At 41.4% G+C, this 22,303-nt stretch overlaps 1 protein-coding gene across 4 annotated transcripts in view; it reads right to left on the bottom strand.

Moving 5' to 3' along the window:
* Nucleotides 1–22,303, bottom strand: part of LOC137656057 (organic cation/carnitine transporter 2-like) — a 360,410-nt gene that overhangs the window by 215,760 nt on the left and 122,347 nt on the right. For all 4 annotated transcript variants that reach the window (XM_068390251.1, XM_068390235.1, XM_068390241.1 and 1 more), the window contains one exon: nt 2,703–2,923. In XM_068390251.1, the coding sequence (XP_068246352.1) occupies nt 2,703–2,923 (221 nt within the window). The remainder of the gene's footprint in view (nt 1–2,702; nt 2,924–22,303) is intronic.

Here is a 22,303-nt window from a genome sequence, read left to right as displayed (position 1 = left end):
GAATCCGAAGAGTCACGTCCTGACGAGAAAGACTGACCCCCGTATCGTGACCTAGCACGTGACTGCGTTTTCTTGGGGCTACGCCGTACCCCTGACGGAGAAGGAATGGGGAGACTCTCCTGTAGCGAAGTCTTCGGCGGCAACCATCCTGACGGGCCCGCCAAACCGGGGAAGGCCTCGCCAAGGCCTTCCTCCATGTCCAGTGGGGACCTCATCGGAGTCCTCGGCACGTCCCAAGCCAATGGATCTTCTTGTGGGGACTCCTCTCTGCCGACGCCACCACTCGTCGCTGATGACCCTGGAACTTCCACCCAGGAACCTGACGAAGAAAAAGGGACACTATTAGACCACATGGGGTCCCCCGACGAGACGTGGCCCTTATGAGAGAGAGCCACGTCCCCCGGACCCCCACTACACTCACTTACGGTCGCCTGACTTGCCTTGGCCAACGAAGGACCGCCCACAAATTCCCTCTCTTGGGAAAGAGGAGCCAACTGCATGTTCTCCCTGGACTTACCTCGCCCCTTACTTTGGGTAGGGGAAGGCGGATGTACCCTACCTGACCCTTCTCCTGCTGAAGTCGCAGGGGAAGAAACGCTAGTCTTCCTAGGGGACTTCTTCGATGCCTTCTTCTTTTTGGTACGGAATTTTATCCACTGGACCTCGGGCCAATCGGCACATTCGGAACACTTACCCGACGGCGAACAAGCTTTACCCCTACACGAGGTACACAACGTATGCGGGTCAACCTCGGGCTTAGACAGAAAAGCCCCGCATGATCTACCGGCCCTAGGCCCAGGACAACGGCGAACGTGTTCCATAACGCAACACAAAGGGCCGTAGACACAAGCAAGCCACAAAGGAAAAGCACTAAAACACTAGGAAAGCACAAGGGAGCGAAATCAAAAGCACGTAGTGAAAGCACTAAACACACACTAAGAGATCCCGATCACGTGGGAAGCACGTGGAACCAAACACAAAGGGAATCGCACGGAGTATGAGGAGCTTCGTGAAGCACGTGTGTTCACGAACCGACCAGAAAACTTACTGGAGAGAGCTTCTCAAAGACGGGCGACCTGCCTGGGCAATGCCCCCAGGTCATGTTATTTCCCGTTATTCAGGACAGTATAGAACATGGAAGTAGGGGGAAACTACGTAAAAATCTGGTCGTCGGGAGAGGAGTTACCAGTAATCTCCTATAAAGTGTTTCGAGGTAAGTCTCTGTGTCGGAACAAATATATATATATATATATATAATACATATATGTATATGTATATATATATATATATATATATAATACATATATGTATATGTATATATATATATATATATATAATACATATATGTATATGTATATATATATATATATATATATTATATATATATATATATATATATAATATATATAATATATATATATATATATATATACCAAAAAAATAAAAATTCTGAATGCCCTAAATAACTATTAATTCATAATTTCAGTTTCCTTCAAATTAGCCACTTGAATTCTTCCTCCATATATTTGAAGACTGGACTTCCTTCACCTTACCGGCCTCGACTACCTTTGTCAACTTAAAATAACTTGGCTAACAGGTATTCTCAATTTTCTTTACATACAAAAAGCTTCTAATTTTTTTACTCATCCATGCAGCTTTTCCAAGGACCCCCCCCCCCCCAGTTACAAAGACATCCTCAATTAGTATCAACCACAACATGTGACCATTTTCTTTTTCCAACTTACCACTTTCATAGTTTTCGTATTCCTAAATTCCCTCACAATTCTAGTAATCATAATATTAAGCAGCCATCGATACATAAAACCCTAGTCTCAGTCTAAATTTTACATAAAGTAGTCACTTTTCAACCTACATACTCTAACAGATGTGTTAATATGAAAACTTAAAATATTTTTTAAAAAATAACCCTTTACAACAATCATCATCAAAATGAACAAAAAAAGTCCATCAGTTCTACTCTAGGACTTTTTAGTTTTAGACAAAAAGTTAGATAACCTGCAATTATAAGTTCATGTAGGCAACAAAGTATTTTATTTTGGTTTAAAACATCTTATAGTAAAGCCTTGATCCACAATCCCCTTTCCTTGTATACTCAAAATGTTTTCTCCCATTCTATCTCCCTATTAGTCTAATCCCAACTAAATTCCTTCCAAAGCTAATTTTATAATATGAAGTCCATATTTCTTATATATTCTCTCCTAAGTTTAACACCTTTCTCCTCAAGCGAAAGAATTCTTCCTCTTCCCAATTCCTTTGGGAGTCACATGTTTAAATACCTTAAACATCACACTTTATCACAAAATCATAATCTTATCCACCCACCTAAACATATCATCTGTAATTTTATTAACATGTGAATATTCAGGATTCTTTATCTGCTTAGTATGAAGCAATTAAATTGGAGTAGACGTAGATAAAATGCATACAGTACATGTAGCTATGTATTTGAAAATATTCTTAACCCAGGAAATAATTATGATTTTAAAAGAAGTACTTCTTGCCATAAATGGTAAAAAAATATAGAAAACTAAGGATGAAAGAACTAAAATACAGGTATCTTTAAAAACATATCATTCCTTAAAGACAAAGTACTGAAAACAGACTTCATGGAAATACAAGATGCTTCTGTTGCCCTTTCACTGAAATTCCCACTTGCAAAAACAAAAACTTATGTTACTTACACATAGCACAAAGAAAGAAAACCAGATAATTCCAGGGTCCTTTGGTCCCCACTAGTTCTAGGAAATATTGGAATGTAACTGTTTCATCAGGGACTATATTACCCTTTTCCTGGTTGGAAACATCTGGACTATGTACTTCAAGGACCTTGGGAGACACTAAAGCCTCCTCAACAACACCAACCATCTCCAGCTTGCTGGGTATCTCCTCTTCTTTCCTCATACTGAAATGATAATAATACAATTAAGAATATCGGTATATTTGTCATAGGATTAGCACAAATAAATACAAAATTAATAATGAGACCTGAGTTTTAGAAGAAGTGACTCAAGAACTCAATAAAATTAAACATTGGGCAACAAAACATATTTCCTATCAATTCAAGAACTAAAACTGCTGATAGAAACCATCTAGTTTTATCTACGGTAACTATATATAATTTTCTCTATAAGTCTATAATTACTGTACCTTTATATTTTCTTCATGATCACATGACAAGATCTATATACAACGTCCCTAACTTAAACATTATGTTCAGACTTATTTAGATCCATTTTTACAGTCAATTCCTTTTAGTTAACAACAGGCCCATAAAATCCTAATTGATTCCATTTCAAATTTTTAACTAATTTACAAAAAAAAAAAAAAAAAAAAAAAAAAAAAAAAACTTATTTGTTGCATTTTCAATTAGCATTGCCAAACCTTGTACAATGTTGCAAAGGTCATTCAAATGGAAAAATATTGTTAGTCTTGAAAATAATGAATCACAAGTGCAGGTTTAATTACTCAAATTTAATAGGAAATAAAAGTATTGGTTAGCCTTGACAAAGACATGGAACAGACCACCAAGTGGTGAAGTTAAGACAGCTTGAGACTAAACAACAGAAAATTAAAAGGCTATTGAATAACCTGTATCAAGCACTGCTCCTACACAATAATTCACTAATAATTATTCATTCACTATGAAATCCACAGTTAGGATTACACTTTTGGCCATAACTTTTAACCAAAAATTACAAATTTGGAGATAATTTGTATTTTTCCCTAATACAAAGCTGGAGTTGTTTATGTGGGTTATCTTTCAGCGTAGCTGGAAGGTAGCCATGAGACTTTAATTGTGAGGTGGCAACCCTGCCAAACCTGTTGTGCGGGTAGGCTGGGAGTGGCTGGGGGGTACCCAGCTGCCTCTATATATACTCTCATAGTAATGAGACGTCCCTACGGGCCAAACAACGGAAAGGCCTATGCCAACAGGAATTGTTAGCTACAATACAATACAATGAACGAACAATGAGAGACGTCACTTTTGATTGCAGGCGGGACTTCTGGGGGGAGAGGTGATGGCGGGCCAATTTATATAAATAACTCCAGGTTTGTATTAGCTAGTAAAATATACAAATCATCTCCGAATTTGTCATTTGTTCCCATACTAACAAACCTTCTGTTATTTATGTGGATGCCTCACTCTTAGTAGCGTGGAAGGTCTAGATCTGGCACAGACACTGACTCGGTTTTACCTAGTACAGTATATGACTGTGGTCAAGGGAAAACTTTAACACCTCGCTTAAATATACAAAGTGAGTATAATAGCGGCCTGTGAAATGCAGTGAAATAGAGGTTGTTGTCTTGTATGAACACCTTCTGAGTTTATATAGGAAATCGAGACATATCCCATTGCTTCCTCACAAAAAGCAATGGGGACATGGACAATATAAAAATATTATAACTTATACTAGGCTACACAAGGGAAGTGAGAATTACAGTACCTGCAGAGGTTGAAGCCACGCTGCAGAGAGACCCATAGTGCAGTACGCCAAGGGAGAGGAAGAGTATGAAGGAAAGTCAGACTTTCTTCTCATTCATCTCAGTCTTAACCCAGGTAACCAATGCCCTCAACCAACTGCTACTTGGCCAGCAAGGAGCCTGAGGTATCTTAACCCTGGAACGGTACGGTGGGTCGTCCGCGACCCCGAGCGTCAAAACAAAAAATTTTTTTCTCACGTGACTCACCCCCGTGACTGAATTTGTGGGTGATCGACCTGCAGTCAGTCACTTGCCTACACGCTCTAGTAGTGTCCAGACGTGCTTCGCTGTAGCTGTACTCCTTCCCAGATTTCTGAGACACGTCGGGGTTCGAGCGCGACCGAGTTTACCCTTGTAAGGTAAGTTGCATAATTATCAAAGTTATTACGTATTATGAAATTGTCGTAGAATGGTGCAACTTGTATAGGTTATCAGTTGTGGAAAGTCTTGGTGGATGGTTTGGCTACCACGTGCAGGTTTTTTTTTTTAGTTGAAATGCCGTTCTCACCACGAGGACCATTTTACCGCGAGTGCCCCTTTTTCAGTTTTTTGCATTTTTTGGCCAAGTAATTTTTCCGTAAGAAAATGCCAAATAGTGTCGCAAAACTTTTGCTTTTTTAGTGTTGGAAAGTGTGTCTAGATGATCTGGCTACCCATGCGTGACTTTGTTTTTGTCAGATACGCCGTAGATATTGGTATGTGGCGTATTTTCCTGCGGTTACCAATATCTGTTTTTTTTCAATATTTGTAAAAATTTACTACGTAGTAAGGAATTGCCATATAGATTTGATTTTTTTTCATGTTTATTTGTTAGAAAGTGTGCCTTGATGGTTGGGCTAACACGTGCATGTCTTTTTTTTTTTTTTTTTTATCCGAGATGCCGTATATTAGAATGTTGGCCATTTTTCCGCGAGTGCCCCTTTTTCAGTTTTTTTCATTTCTTGGCTAAGTCATTTTTCCATGAGAAATTAGCAAATAGTATCGCAAAACTTTAATTTTTATAGCATTGGAAAGTGTGTATAGATGATCTGGCTACCCATGCGTGACTTTGTTTTTGCCCGATACGCCGTAGATATTGGTATGTGGCGTATTTTCCTGTGGTTGCCAATTTGTTTTTTTTTTTTTCAATATTTGTAAAAATTTACTACGGAGTAAGGAATTGCCATATAGTATTGATTTTTTTTTTTCATGTTTATTTGTTGGAAAGTGTGTCTTGATGGTAGGGCTACTACGTGCATGTCTTTTTTTTTATCTGAGATGCCGTATATTAGAATGTTGGCCATTTTTCCGCGAGTGCCCCTTTTTATTTGTTTTGCATTTTTTTTGCTTAGTCATGTTACCGTAAGGAATTGGCAAGTAGTGTCGCAAAACTTATATTTTTATAGTGTTGGAAAGTGTTTCTAGATGATCTGGCTACCCATGCCTATCTTTATTTTTTAGCCAGATATGGCGTATATATAGGTATGTGTTCGATTTTCCTGTGATTGCTATTTTTTCGTTTTTTCCCATTTCTTTCAAAATTACTACGTACTAAGGAACTATCACAGAGTAATGATTCATTTAGATGTTTATTTGTCGGAAAATGTGCCTTGATGGTTTGCCTAGCACGTGGCTGAAATTTTTTTTTTTTTCTGAAATGACCACCATTAGCACGTTGCCATTTTTCATCGAGTGCCCTTTTTTATTTGTTATGCATTTTTTTGCTTAGTCATGTTACCGTAAGGAATTGGCAAGTATTGTCGTAAAACTTATATTTTTATAGTGTTGGAAAGTGTTTCTAGATGATCTGGCTACCCATGCCTATCTTTTTTTTTTAAGCCAGATATGGCGTATATATAGGTATGTGTTTGATTTTCCTGTGATTGCCAATTTTTCGTTTTTCCCATTTCTTTCAAAATTACTACGTACTAAGGAACTATGACAGAGTAATGATTCATTTAGATGTTTATTTGTCGGAAAATGTGCCTTGATGGTTTGCCTAGCACGTGGCTGAAATTTTTTTTTTCTGAAATGACCACCATTAGCACGTTGCCATTTTTCATCGAGTGCCCCTTTTTATTCATTTTGCATTTTTTTGCTTAGTCATGTTACCGTAAGGAATTGGAAAGTAGTGTCGCAAAACTTATTTTTTTATAGTGTTGGAAAGTGTTTCTAGATGATCTGGCTACCCATGCCTATCTTTTTTTTTTAGCCAGATATGGCGTATATATAGGTATGTGTTCGATTTTCCTGTGATTGCCATTTTTTCGTTTTTTCCCATTTCTTTCAAAATTACTACGTACTAAGGAACAATCACAGAGTAATGATTCATTTAGATGTTTATTTGTCGGAAAATGTGCCTTGATGGTTTGCCTAGCACGTGGCTGAAAATTTTTTTTTCTGAAATGACCACCATTAGCACGTTGCCATTTTTCATCGAGTGCCCCTTTTTATTTGTTTTGCATTTTTTTGCTTAGTCATGTTACCGTAAGGAATTGGGAAGTAGTGTCGCAAAACTTATATTTTTATAGTGTTGGAAAATGTTTCTAGATGATCTGGCTACCCATGCATGACATTGTTTTTTTGCCTTAGATATATTGGTAGGGGATCCATTTTTCATCGAATGCGTATTTCTAATTTTTTCTAATTCTTTGCAGTTATCAAAATGGCGAGCAGGAGACAATCATTGGGCTTGGATGCCATAAATCAGCTCTTAGAGCAGTTTGATAGTGATGTGGATGATGCATTGGAGATCGATGACGTCACTGACGATGAATATGTAAATGTTGACGAGTTGGAGCAGGAGGTCAGGCAGGAACAGGAGGTGACCCAAAATCCTGAAATTATCGGCTTAGGGAATGGAGATGGAGAAGCCGACGACGATGTGGGGGAGGAAGAGGGGGTTGGGGCTTCTGGTTCTCATGTTGTCCCAGCCAGCACAATAACAACTCTCCTGTGCCATCTACTTCACGTGGTCAGCCCTCAGTTACGATACCTCAGCTCACGCCAGTGGAGGAGAGAAGCAGAAAGAGGAGAAGGGGGGATCTACAGGCAGCCAGGGGGACGGCAATCACCCAGATAGATGCTGAATCGGTTCAAGGTCGCGACGGTACTGTTTGGCATAGAGACCCAAATCCCACCCTCCCCCATATGTTCACACCACGGATTGAGCCTGGGGGTCCCACTTCTCTCACGTTGGGAACGAGCAAAGTGTCCGACATTTTCTCGCTCTTTTTGAGCGACCGCATGCTAGCCGAGGTTGTTTTGCATTCTAATGAATGCCTTGCCCTATTGAGGAGTCATTACCATCATAAGGGCAACGTTGCCCTCAGGGACATTGACCTGAGGGAACTGAAGGCGTTTATTGGTATCCTAATAATGACGGCAGTGCGGGCGGACAACCATACACCGACCTGGGACATGTGGAACCTCACAGAGGGAAATCCTTTGTACAGATGTACAATGAATGAGCGTCGTTTCACCCTGTTGGTGAGGGTAATTCGCTTCGATGATTCGGCCACCAGAGTAGAGAGGGTGAAAATGGATCGCCTCGGACCCATTAGAAAACTCTTCGATCACGTGGTGACCAACTGTCGAAGCAATTATAGCCCAGGACCACATCTGACTGTGGATGAACAGCTTGTCCCTTTCCGGGGGCGCTGTCCATTCAAGATGTATATTCCAAATAATCCTGCTAAGTAAGTAAAATTCTTTGTTTTTTATATTTGCACGTTATTATTGTTTTGTATTTATAAAAAATTGTTTATATATAATATATATATATATATATATATATATATATATATATATATATATATATATATATATATATATATATATTTATTTATTTATATATATATATATATATATATATATATATATATATATATATATATATATATATATATATATATATATATATATATATATATATATATATATATCTATTTTGTGAAGTAAAGAACTTGCTATATGATTTATGTATCTAAATTATAATATATCATCTATTCTATCTCTATCTATCTCTATCTATGTATAACTTGTTCATTTATTTATCTGATAATTTATCTTTCGTATTTGTAAATGTTTTTCTTATATATTTATATTTATTATTATTATTATTATTATTATTACTATATTGATTAGTAATATAATTGTATATTGTGTATTTTTTTTATTTTTTTTTATCTTTTTACCTTTATTAGTTACTAATTCCATTTCCCTTCTTCTAGGTATGGTATCAAGATTGTATTGGCGTGTGATGCCGATACCCATTACATGTGTAATGCGATTGCCTACTTGGGGAAGGACACTGTCCAGATACCAAGAGGATCGACGCTTGGAGAAGTTTTTACGTCTCATCTTGTGGCACCTTTTCAGAGAAGTGGCTGCACAGTGACGACGGATAACTTTTTCACGACGCTACCGCTCGCTTTGTCACTCATGGATAAGGACATGCATTTGTGTGGCACCATTCGCCAAAAGCCTTATATTCCTAAGGAACTTATGGAGAAGGTGCTTCCCCCAAAGGGCTCAGTGTTCAATTACGAACACAATCTAACTCTACAGTGTCAGCAAATTAGTAGGACTAAGAAGGTGATGCTGTTGAGTTCCCTGCATCATGATCTGTCTGAAGTCGAAAAAAGGAAGACCGACATTCAGATGTTTTATAATGCGACCAAGGGAGGTGTAGACACATTCGACCAGATGTGTTCTACATCTAGTTGTATTCGTAAGTCACGACGCTGGCCTCTTGACTCTATTTTACGGGATATTGAATATAATAATGGTAAATTCTTATATTCTCTATACGTGCTTGCCCTTCGCCAAGACAATGCCAAAGCGAACGTTCCTCAGAGATATCGCCTACGAGTTGTGTGCTCCCCAGGCAATACATCGGTACCTAACGTCACACAGTTTGTCGAAGGGACTCCGTCAAATCATGGTGGATACTTTCAAGATACCTGAGCAGGAACCACCAAGACCTCGAATTGCCGTTGGCCACATAAAACTCCCTAAAAGGATTCGCTGTCACAGCTGCCCACCTAGGGACGACCGCAAGACAAACACTGCGTGTCTCCTGTGCAAGAGTCCTGTTTGTCTGATCCACCATGTGGAGGATTTATTTTTGCTTTATTTTTTTTTCTGTTTTTTGCCAAATCCTGTGAGAGAGAGAGAGAGAGAGAGAGAGAGAGAGAGAGAGAGATTATGTTAGCGAGCGGAAGTAGTTAGTGTATATATCGTTGGTGGTGAGAAAGACTGTCGGTATATTTGAGGTTGTTTGTTTACATTTTTTAGTTAGGTTATGACAGTGGTGAATGTTTCGGAGCGAATGCTTTTTTTATTTGACTGCAGCAAGAGGCAGTAGTGAGTGCTGGATTTACGATTTGACTATTATTTAGTACCAGCGTTGGAAGTGATTATTGGTTTTCTAAGTAAGTACAGTTTTGTTTATATTTGCTTGTCGTGATCGTGAATGATAGGAACAATTTATTATTTATCTTTGATTATAGTGCGATAGTTCAGTTAGTTAGGAGTGTTCGTAAGTGATTTTCTTTTTTATTTTGGCAGGCCGTGATTCCTCCTTGGTGAGGCTAACTCCTTTGGAGAGTTACTTTGAGAAAGTGGATTTACTGTTGATGACCTGGCCTGTAACTGATTTTGCTTGGACTGCTTTTTGGATTGATGATGATGATGATGATGATGATGATAAGGATGATGATTACTGCTTACAAAATCAGCGAGGCAGTTGTGGCAAATTGTCACACAGTTTAATCTATTAAAGCTGTGATAGTAGTAGTTGTGCCATTAAAGACAGTTGGCTTAGTGAATAACTACGAAGTGTTTTTTTACGTATCTTGCGGAGTGTTAGTGAACACACGCAATATATATGTTTGGTGATTTGAAGTTAAGGTTGTGGTTAATTTAATTTTAAGTTTTGTTAGGTGTTGTTTTTTTTGGTTGGTTTATTTGAATGGTATTAAGTTTTTTTTCAGTGTTCAAGTTTATAATTAGTATTAAGTGATTATTTTGGTTGTGGATGGTTTGTGATAAGTATTCTAATTTGAATAAATATAGTTTTAAGGTTATGGTTGGTTTTTGTGTCCTTTTTGTTCAAGAGTCCAGTTTATGATAAAGTAAGGGGAAAGTATGTGTTGAGGAGACAATTGTCAGTAAGTAAGATTCAAGGGTGTGGGGGTTGTTTTTGCAACATCCCGCCACAACCAGAGTGTCCTCTGTCCAAACTGTAGCGTCTGTCCAAACTGTAGCGTCTGTCCAAACTGTAGCGTCTGTCCAAACTGTAACGCAGCGTTATTTGTAAGTTACAACATGAAAATTTTGTTTACTTCTTTTTTGATTGAATATCATCAAATTTTATTAGCTAAAATATTATTATTGTTTTACAATTTTTTTTTTTATTTTATTTCCCTTCAAAAATTTTTTTTTGGGTCAGAATTCTAATTTTATATTCGTAAAATAATCGAAAATCATCCAGCAACCCACCATACAATTTTTATGCATATCCAAGAATAATTAGATTGGTAAATAACACCTTGAAATTGACATACCCTTCCTACATTTCAGGTGACAGATTAGGGAGTCTTTGTCAGTGTGGTTGGCGGCCATTTTGTGGACATATCCGAATCGTAAGTTGCCCTATCTATATATATTCTTGTTCCCTATAGAATTTGTGATATTTTGGTATATTTTTACCTGCATAAATATCATATTATATATTAAATATATGTATTTTTTACGAAATTTTTAAGTACTCAAAAAATGACCTTTAGATATGGCCCCTGATATAAATGTAATTTACAAAATAATGAAGATTTTTTTACATATTTCTATTTTAGGATAACATGTTTATTCCCTAAAAAAATTAGCCAATTCCTATTTCATTTGGGTACCCAAAAAAATTCATGAAATTTGGACACATTTTTTTGGCCAAAAAAAGTTACCCTTTTTTTCTCATTTCAGATCTTCACCTCCATGGGTCTGACTTCACCCAAAATATATCAAGATGTGTCCTAAACATTCAAGAATCAATTCCTAAAAGGATTTTGTAAATAAAAGTAAATTTTTATTTTATGAATTTTTATGTAAGGTCTTTTTTTTTCTACTTATTTTTTAAAAATATTTATAATAAATAGTTTTTCTGCAGATGAGTAGTATTTATCTTTACAGTAGTTTTAAGCATTCATTGAATTTTTTTTTTGGCAAAAAAAAAAAGAGAGGTTACTGCAAAAACAGATTTTTCAAGAATTTTTTTTATTGCGTCGGGGTCGCGCGCGACAGAGTATACCCTTAAAGGGGTGTCCGAGGAGCGTACCTATCCAGGGTTAAACCATTTGTGGCTGTAAAGGTGGTCTGTCTCTCCCACACGCCCATTTGAAGAACTTGCAACAAGGAAAAGTTGCATTTGAATGCAAAGGAAATGTTGATTCCAATGACATCATGGGCTCTAGGTCGGCGAGCCTGAGGAGGATCGGGAGCCAAGGCTCTTTTAATTACTTGGCAAATTCAGAAGGAAACCGTGTTTTTGGTGGTTTTCCCCTTTACTCTCCCTGAGCTAACAAACAGAGGTGTTAGTCGGGGCCATGTTGCTCCAGTGCGTTCAAGATATCTCAAACTCCTCACTGGGCATAGTAAAACCTGATCTGGGTCATAGGTTACAGAATGAAGACTCGCAATATGAAAGGACACAAATCTATGGTCCAGCACCCCTGGATTTTGAGTCTTCGCAATAAACTCAGGGTCGAAGCGGAGTGTCACTTGCCCCCATCCCATTAAATGGGCGACGTCATACGAGAGACCATGTAGTTCACTGAATCTCTTTGACAAGGCTAAAGCAAGCAGGAACGCCATCTTCAAAGTGAGATTTCTGTCAGTTGTATGGCGTAACAGTTTGTAGGGATGTCCTTATAGATCTCAAGACGCGAACCACGTTCCAAGGAGGAGGCCTAATCTCTGATTGGAGCAAGTGATCTCATAACTCCTTATGAGTAAAGAAGGCTCCAACAAAGAGGAAATATCCCCTCCTTTCAGCTTATACGCTAAGCTTAAGGCTGAGCGATAGCCTTTCACCGCCAAGACCAAAAGGAGCTTTTCCTTCCGATGGTATACAAGGAGCTCCGCTATTACTGGAATAGTGGCATCGAGTGGCGAGATATTCCTTCCATGACATCAACCACAGAATATTCTCCATTTTGCCTGGTAGACCGAGGCTGAGGACATTCATTCCGCAACTCATCGTGAAAAGCCCTTCTGAGAGAGGAGACACTGGATAGTCTCCAAGCCTTAAGTCAAAGCGATTGTACGGTCTTGTGGAAGATGTTCGCGTGTGGTTGTTTGAGTAGATCTGCTTGTGGAGGGAGTTCTCTCAGTAGATCTACTAGAAGTTGCAGGAGGTCCGGAAACCACTCTGCATGATGCCAAGGCAGAGCTACAAGGGTCATCATTAGATCTTTGGATGCTCTGGCCTTGTTGGCTAGTCTTCTCATCGGACAAAAGAGAGGAAAGGCGTACATGTCGATGTTGTCCCACTGTTGTTGTTGGAATGCCTCTTGCCATAGAGCCTGAGGGTTCGGGACTGGAGAACAGTACTGCAGAAGCTTGCTGTTCAGAGATGTTGCAAACAGATCTACAGTCGGGGAACGCCACAAAGTCAGGACTTTGTTGGCTATCTGACGAATCAAAGACCATTCGGAGCCTACTATCAGAGTCGCTCTGCTCAGACTGTCCGCAAGCACATTCCTCTAGCCTGGAATGAATCGAGCTGGTAGAGACACCGAATGTTCTTCTTACCATCTGAGGATCTTTACTGCAAGATGGCATAGAGGCTGCGAAAAGGTACTGCCCTGTTTGTTTATGTAAGCCACTACTGTCGCTCATCAACACCATAGAGTGACCTATCCGTAACTGTTAGAACTGATGAAGAGCTAGGTAAGCGGCTCTCATCTCTAGGAGATTTATGTGCTGGTACTTTTCTGACTCTGACCAAAGGTCAGAGATTGTATGGTGCAGCAGGTGAGTCCCCAACCTCTTTTTTGATACATCTGTGAAGAGCATCAATTCCGGAGGGGGAACAAGAAGATTCTGGCCTCGTCGATGGTTTTCGTCTACCATCCACCAACTCAAATCCGTCACCTGATCCTGCATTATAGAAACTCGGGTGTCTGGTGAATTGGAGTGTTGGTTCCACACGCACTTCAGATGCCACTGCAGGGATCTTATCTTGAGGCAGCCGTTTGAAACAAGACGGATGAGAGAGGTCAGATGCCCTAACAGAATCAACCGAGAGGCTGGAAGGACTTCTTTTCTTAGAAAGGGTGCGGCCACTTCCTTCAGTCTGTGTATTCTTTCGTCTGATGGGAAGACTTTCTCTTGGACGGCGTCTATGATCATACCAAGGTATACCAGTCTTTGTGAACGTTGCAGTAATGACTTATCGTGATTTATCAGTAAACCCCAGTCCTGACAAAACTCAAGAAGCATGTCCCGGTGACGGAGAAGAGTCGTCTCCGAGTCTGCTAGGATCAGCCTCTCGTCGAGATGAAAAGACAGATGCCGTTCCTGTGAGCCCAAGATGACACTAGGGCGAGCACTCTGGTGAATACCAGAAGAGTTGTCGCAAGATCGAAACATAGAACCTTGAACTGGTATGTCTTTTCCTCATGTAGGAATCTTAGATACTTCCTTGAAGACGGATAGATTGGGATCTGAAAGTATGCGTCCTTCAGATCCAATGTGCACATAAAGTCCCTAGGACGAACCGCTTGGATGACCATGCCTGCCGTCTCCATTCTGAACCGAGTCTGTAATAGGTAAGTTCTACAAGCAGGTACCAAAGGTGGAGGTCTCTCAGTTGAGGGTGCATCTCTCTTAGTTCCGGAAGATATAGAGGGCTGCTGAGTGATGGAGGATATTGTCGAACGATTCTCTCCTCCACAGGGCTATGACATTGCGGCCCTATGGTCGACCTTCCCAGTCTTCCCGGACTCATCAAGCACCTTCCTCTTCTCACCCGTCAACTTCTAGGTCCTCTGGACCTTCTAAGGTGTCTAAGCAGCCCTTACCATCCAAAGGCCAGAGAGATCGATGACTGGTCTCCAGCCTCCAGTCACCTTTTTCACCCCAAAAATTTGACTGTAGAAGACTGGGGACCCGTCCGCAATCTCTTGGAGAGTGCCCTTCTGCAGCATGATCTGGACTTCGGCCCTGAGGGTCAGCTCCTTTGTGGACCCCTTCGCTTAGAAGCTTCGATGCACTGGATCCCAAGTCAGAGGAGGGAGAGATTGAATGAACGGGACGCAATACCCTAGGGCGATCACTTCGACCGTCCAGGGTTCTGCCACGTAGAGCTGCCACCTCTGCCAGTGGCACTGTAGGCATTCTCCCACAGGTGGTTGGTGTGGAGGAATGCCAGTCCTACTGGGAGTGACCACCTCAACCACCTCTCTATCCTCCCTTCTTTCCTCTGAAGGACTTGGACCCTTTCTGGCCTTTGGATGGAAAAGGCCGCTTAGACACCTTAGAAGGTCCAGAGGACCTAGAAGTTGACGGGTGAGAAGAGGAAGGTGCTTGATAAAACTGGGAAGGTCTACCATAGGGCCGCGATGTCATGGCCCTATGGAGAGAATCGTTCGACGATTTCCTCCATCGCTCAGCAGTTCTCTCTATCTCTTACGGAACAAAGAGAAATGAACCCTCAAGGGTGGAATTCCTCAACTGAGAGACCTCTACCTTTGGCACGTGCTTGTGGAACTTACCTATTACGGTACCCCTTCACTTGAGAATGGCATTCGGCCACAGGTTGACGACATGGTGCAATAAAAACTCAAGAGTCCGGGTACCTGACAACATGAAAGACTCTAGTCTTACTGGCTGACTCCTTTGAAAGATCGTGGGAGTGAACCATGAAGCCTAAAGATCCTAGCCATAGATCAAGCCACGAAGCAGCCTGCATGGTGTACTTCGCGCTTCTCTCTATGTTCAGGAACTCAGCTGCCGAGAGGGACACCTTCAGAGAGGAGAGGGTTTGAGTCGAAATATCCTTCGTTAGGGACTCTACCGAAGGGTCGAGGGATATGGTGGAATGGGGTTCCACTTTGATCTCGTAATACTTCCTTTGTAAAACAAAAGGAAGTGGAAGGGACCGCGAGGAGGAACCTACCCTCAAGGAACTAGAAGTTCCAACTACTGTATATAGGCGATAGCTTTCCATTTGGTGGCTGTCAAACCCTTGAACCAGGGCAGAGCTGCACTGGACCTGGAAGGCTTCTGGGTCTCAAATATCTCGTCGAGAACCATATCCTTCCCTTCCTGGATTGTGGAACCAGGAGTAGACAGCCTGTTGGTGGCTGTCATACAGGCAAAGACCTGCCAAAGGTATGCTCCGACTCAAGTCTCTCTTGCTCGGAGTGATAGTTCGGAATTGCCACCTTTGGAAGATTCTCGTTCTCAGAATCTAATGGGTTGTCCACTCCAGACTCACATCCAGAGTCTGGGGTAGGTAGGGGTCGTCAACTGAATCGCTGGAAGGACCTGCCACAGGGAACCGCCTCTGTGCCTCGTCTTAGTGTCTTTCGATTCCCTACACACAGGACGTTCCTCCACGATCTTAGGAGGGAGAACCTGCGAGGTTTTCAAGGCACTTGACGAAGCCTTGGCAGTAGGAGCTGAAGGCTCCTCCTCTGGAGGAGGTACAGAAACCAGACATTGGTCTGGAGGCACTATCTCAATGTCTTCAGGGTTAAAGTGATTGATCGTAATCTCCCTGGCCGAGCCTAGGTCCCTACTAATCTTAGGGTGGATGATGTCATCGTAAGGTGTTGTTACGCCTCTCATCCTCCTTTTCTGTCTCTTAGTATGACCTCCTTTACTTTCACTGGCGTAAAGGGTAAGTCGGCCATTTACGAGTCAGATGAAGCAGGACCTTCAGCACGCGATAGGGGTGGAGGTGATCTGCGTACTTTGTCGGCCGTCGACTTCTAGGGTCCTGACTCCCAACTCACGAACTTGACGTGGGTTTCAGGGGGATTCTAGGGGTTGCCTTGACTGGAATAGTCGGAGGTTGTGGCAGAAGAGAAGCCACGTTCAAAGACTTGAGCAGGGTGGAGATGAACATATTCACCCATGAAGGAAGTTCTGATGCTCTAGGTAAAACCAGGAATTCCCAAGGAGAGTGTCCATTGGGGGGAACTCTAGAAGGAGCTCCAGTCGACGAAGGTGATAACCTCTGAGGCAGAGGAACACGTTCTTTCGGACGCGAAGGAAGGTCAGGACTAATAGGTATGTTAGCAAACCTATTGGGAGGCTCTTTGAAACCCACTGGAAAGGATGTCAGTCTTCCGCTGGAGGTGGAAGAAGCTGAGGGTCGAGGAGAATGTGTTGGTACCACACTTGCTCGTGGTTCCAACACATCTGCTCGTGAATTGCTCGCGGAAATTACCAATTTGTCGTGAAATCAAGATTCACGAACACAATTGCGAGTTTCACGCCTCAATTGACGCGATTCATGAGCAGAGGTGCTCGCAACAGGATCATTAGGAACTACTGTACACAAGAAGAGGAAGGTCTAACGTCTTCCTGCTGCCGCAAAGAAGCACCTACGTCTGACAAAGTCGGCAGAGGAGGCCTTTGAATAGGGACTACTCTTGTTGGAGAACGTGTCACAGCGGGATGCGTTTCCAAGCGTCGCAGAGGCAAACGCTTCACTAAGACTCCCCAGGCGGTGAAAGGTACTGGAGGTTTAGCTGGACGCCTGTTTGAGGAATGGTCATTCTCATCATCAGGTCCAGTCCGAGGTCGTTTTGAAGAAGGTCTGGTTGAGGGGCTAAGCGCTGATGGACTGCGCGTGCATCTACCTCTACCTCTAGACGGGGAATGTCTAAACCTTGATCGTGAATGTGCGATTCGTGATCATGAACGAGATGTCTAGCTCTCATTCAAGAATAGCGTGAAAATCGTGAATGCCTATCTCGCGAACGAGAACGTCGTTCTCGTGAACAGTACCCTCGAGAACGTGAACGCCGCCCTCACGACCGGGAGTGTCCTTCTCGCAAGCGCGAACGCCGTTCTCGTTATCTAGATCACAGAGATCTAGAACATGAGCATCTGGACCTAGGTCTAAACTTTGCTCGTGATCATGTAGAACGCGATCGCGAGACTCGTCCTTGTGAAGAGGAACGCCTCCAAGGAGAGTGTTGAGACCTGCGGTTTTGTGAGCGCAAGGCTCTAGAGCATGAGCACCTTGAATGGAAAGTTACCGATTTGTCGTGAAATCGCGAGTTTCACGCCTCAATGGACGCGATTCATGAGCAGAGGTGCTCGCAACGGGAGCACTAGGAACTACACAGGAAGAGGAAGGTCTAACGTCTTCCTGCTGCCGCAAAGAAGCACCTACGTCTGACAAAGTCGGCAGAGGAGGCCTTTGAGTAGGGACTACTCTTGTTGGAGAATGTGTCACAGCGGGATGCGTTTCCAAGCATCGCATAGGCAAACGCTTCACTAAGACTCCCCAGGCGGTGAAAGGTACTGGAGGTTTAGCTGGACGCCTGTTTGAGGAATGGTCATTCTCATCATCAGGTCCGGTCCGAGGTCGTTTGGAAGAAGGTCTGGTTGAGGGGCTAAGCGCTGATGGACTGCGCGTGCACCTACCTTTACCTCTAGACAGGGTATGTCTAAACCTTGATTGTGAATGCCTATCTCGCGAACGTGAACGTCGTTCTCGTGAACAGTACCCTTGAGAATGGGAGTGTCGTTCTCGCAAGCGCGAGCGCCGTTCTCGTTGTCTAGATCACAGAGATCTAGAACATGAGCGTCTGGACCTAGGTCTAAACTTTGCTCGTGATCATGTAGAACGCAATCGCGAGACTCGTCCTCGTGAAGAGGAACGCCTCCAAGTAGAGCGTTGAGACCTGCGGTTTCGTGAGCGCAAAGCTCTAGAGCATGAGCACCTTGAATGGAAAGTTACTTGAGGAAGTAGATTAGTTTAAGAACTTGGGGTCTGTTTTTGTTGCAAACGGTGGAGTGGAAGCAAATGTATGTCGGAAAGTGAATGAAGGATGTAAAGTGTTAGGGGCAATGAAGATAGTGATAAAGAATAGAGGGTTAGGAATGAATGAAAAGCAAGTTCTGTACAAGAAAGTTATTGTACCAACTGTGATGTATGGATCGGGGAATGAAAGTGACGGAGGAAAAAATTGAATGTGTTCGAGATGAAGTGTTTGAGGAGTATAGCTGGGGTATCCCGATAAAATAGGGTTAGCAACGAAGTAGTGAGGTTGAAAAGGGATGTAAGAAATGAATTAGCAGCTACAGTGGATATGAATGTGGTTGAGGTGGTCTGGCCATGTAGAGAAAATGGAAAATGGCCATCTACTGAAGGTGGTGATGAATGCAAGAGTTGATGGGAGAAGTACAAGAGGAAGACCAAGGTTTGGGTAGATGGATGGGATGAAGAAAGCTGTAGGTGATAGTAGGATAGATGGGAGAGACGCAAAAGAGCGTGCTAAAAAAGCAACGAATGTCAAGCGATTGTGATGCAGCTCCGATAGGCCCTAATACTTCCACCGGTCACTTTGGTGACCGCTGAGGTAGCAGCAGTAGGGGTTTGAGCATACGAAAGTGTCTTTTGGGGTGGATAACGGGGGAGGGTGGGCTGTGGCACCCTAGCAGTACCAACCTCACTTGGCTGAATCCCTCATCAGGCTGGGAGGAGCTAAGAGATGAAAAGCCCCCTTTTGTTCTTTTCTTTTAAGTCGGCTACTCCCCCAAAATTGAGGAAGTGCCTTGGTAGATGGACAGAATGGATAAAATATATACAGTATATTGTAATAATAAATTATGCACTCAAGCCATATGACTGAGTTGGACACATGAGCATGACAGCAGTAGCACTGAGGAATGTGCTCAACTGCACCACACCAGCAGCATCACCAACATCACATGTCTTTGACAACTTTACGATCAGTGCTATTTGTTACTTCCCTCTCTGCAAATCTACTAACAAACAACACTTTATGGTTGATACTGTGACATTGAACCTTAAAACTGCCACCATTATTCCACAAGTTATGTCAGAGATGTCAGTAGTCTGGCTCATGCAGACCAGGGGATTCTGGTAAAGGATACCACAAAGTAAGATGTAAGCGAGAAAGAAATACCTGGACATCGTGTGCCACGTATCTCTGCTCTCTGTGCTCTGTGGCACCACCGGGAGAAGGCGATGGATGTGGTGAACGATAACGAAACATGGTTTGGTTCACTTCACCACCAGGATAGGCCACAGCTAAGAGAGGGTTAACAGCATACAACCTGCCACAAGCTAAACCTGAAGCCCTTAGCTGACAAGTGGAGGAGAGCATTTTGTTATGGCTGCAAAATGTCCTGGCTTCACAGAGGGTTCATTTCTTTTTTAATAGGTCAAGATCAACCAAGATGACTACCACAGCAAAATTAATGATAACCTTCTTTGTTGGTGCCTCACGACCTAGCTTCTGCTATCAGTCCTTGTCTTGGATTATGTGCCATACTACAACACACAGGTGGAGGACAACCGATATCCTACAATGGCTACCAAACGAACGGACCTCACAAGGTGGTTGGAGCTCTGAAGGGTATCTTTCCCACCTGCTACCACATGCCCTAAACTACTGCTTATCTGGCAGTAAAATTGGCCAGAGCCATAGTACAAATGTATGATTATTTTTGCAAGTGAGACCATGACATTACGAGTTTGCCACCCGGCCAGCCCAAGCTCAATGCACTGAAAGCATGGAGTCTGGGATCATTAACACTGCTAATGGTAATAAGGATGATGATGACAACCAATTCGTCAATAGTGACAAAGAGTAAACTTTTTGCCGTGTTAGATGTTTAACTCACATACCTGCAATATATTTCTTCAAGACAAACTATATTTTCATTCATTTACATTGACTTTTATGCAATAGTTATAGAAACTAAGATGCATAAAAGTCAATATAAATGAATGAAATTACAGACCCCCTAAAACTGTATTCTATGAAATCAGGCAGGCTGGCACCCTAGACTTCTACTTTTAAAAAATAATTAATATGCACAGACACTCGCCAGATTTATTAGTATAGATAATCGAAAAATCTAACGTCACTATTTTCATTTTGATCAAGAACCACCTTGGGAGGCCTACAGGCCCCAAAATTACAAACCCCTAAAACTTCATTCAATAACAATGAACCAATTGCAATGAATTTCGACAAAGATTATATGAACATGGATTATTTGGGGCTAAATTAATTGAAAATGTCCTAAAATATGGAGTCCTTGGGGGTCCTCCCCCACCCCCACATACACACGGCATACATCAAATTTCTTTTCCATATTATAAAATGTACAAAAACTTACAAAATATTTAATGATTGAGTCATGTAATTTTTATATTTTTTTCAGTTTATTACAAAATTATGCCCTCAAAAAAAGAGATTCTACAGAACATTTAATCGTTGAGTCTTGTGTAATTTTTTTTTTTTTTTCGAGAAAGCTAACGCCGCTATTTCCATTTGGATCAAAATTCACCTTGGGGGTCTATGGGCCCCTTAATTACAGACCCCCTAAAACTATATTCCATGAAATCAGGCAGGCTTCAACTTTTCAAAAATAATAAACATATAAAGAAAATCACCAGCTTTATTAGTATAGATAATCATGAAATCTAATGTCGCTATTTTTATTTTTATCAATAACTACCTTGGGGAGGTCTAAAGGCCCCATAATTACAAACCCCCTAAAACTGCATTCAATAATAATGAACCAATTACAATGAATTTCAACATAGAGATTGTATTAGGAGATTATTTGGGCTATATTAATTTGGAAATTTGTCCTAAACAAGGGGGTCTCTGGGGGTTGCAGCCCCCCAACACACAACATACACCAATCTTCTTTTCCATGTGATAAAATGTACAGAACCTTACAGAATATGTAATGATTGAGCCGTATGTAGTTATATATATTTTTTCAGTTTTCTACAAAATTATGCCACCCAAAAAGAGATTTTACAGAATATTTAATGATTGAGTCTCATGGGATTTTCATATTATTTTAGTTTTCTACAAAATGATGCCACTCAAAAAAGTTCTCATTCGGCAAATCCAATAAAGCAAATTCGGGGAAAAGATAAAGATAGCAGAAAACAGAATAGCAGAGTAATTTACAAAGGGAAACAAATGCAAGAAGAATAGCAGCTGGACGTGAGGTAGGATGAAGAACAAAGAAAATCTCATGCAAGTATAATGAAAGCCATAAAGCAGAAAATGAAGTGCTCATGGATTTAAGAAGGAACACTAATGCAAGCAGAATAGCAGCTAGACGTGAGGCAGAAGATGAAGAGCAGATGAATTTAAGAAGGATCACTAATACAAACAGAATGGCAGCTAGACATGAAGCCGAAGATGAAACCAGAGGAATTGAAGAAGGAACACCAATGCAAGCAGAATGGCCACTAGACGTGAAGCACAAGACGAAAAGTAGATGAATTCAAGAAAGAACACTAATGCAAGCAGAATGGTAGCTAGACATGAGGCCACAGACAATGAGCAGATGAATTTATCAAGAAACACTAATGCAAGCAGAATGGCAGCTAGACATGAAGCACAAGATGAAGACCAAAAAAATTCTTGCCTTGAAAATAACCAACAAAGAATAGCAGCTATAAGAAGTCAGGAATCAAGCAATCAAAGAATGAGTCCACTTCAGGATAACCAACAAAGAACGATAGTCCATCAAAACCAAGAAACATTGAAAGGAGCCGAGAATTGTTGCAATATTGATAGTC

The sequence above is a fragment of the Palaemon carinicauda genome, chromosome 1 (genome assembly GCF_036898095.1).
Source record: "Palaemon carinicauda isolate YSFRI2023 chromosome 1, ASM3689809v2, whole genome shotgun sequence".
Taxonomy (NCBI): domain Eukaryota; kingdom Metazoa; phylum Arthropoda; class Malacostraca; order Decapoda; family Palaemonidae; genus Palaemon; species Palaemon carinicauda.
The sequence above is the reverse complement of the archived record's forward strand: the minus strand, read 5'-3'. Positions and strand labels throughout refer to the sequence as shown.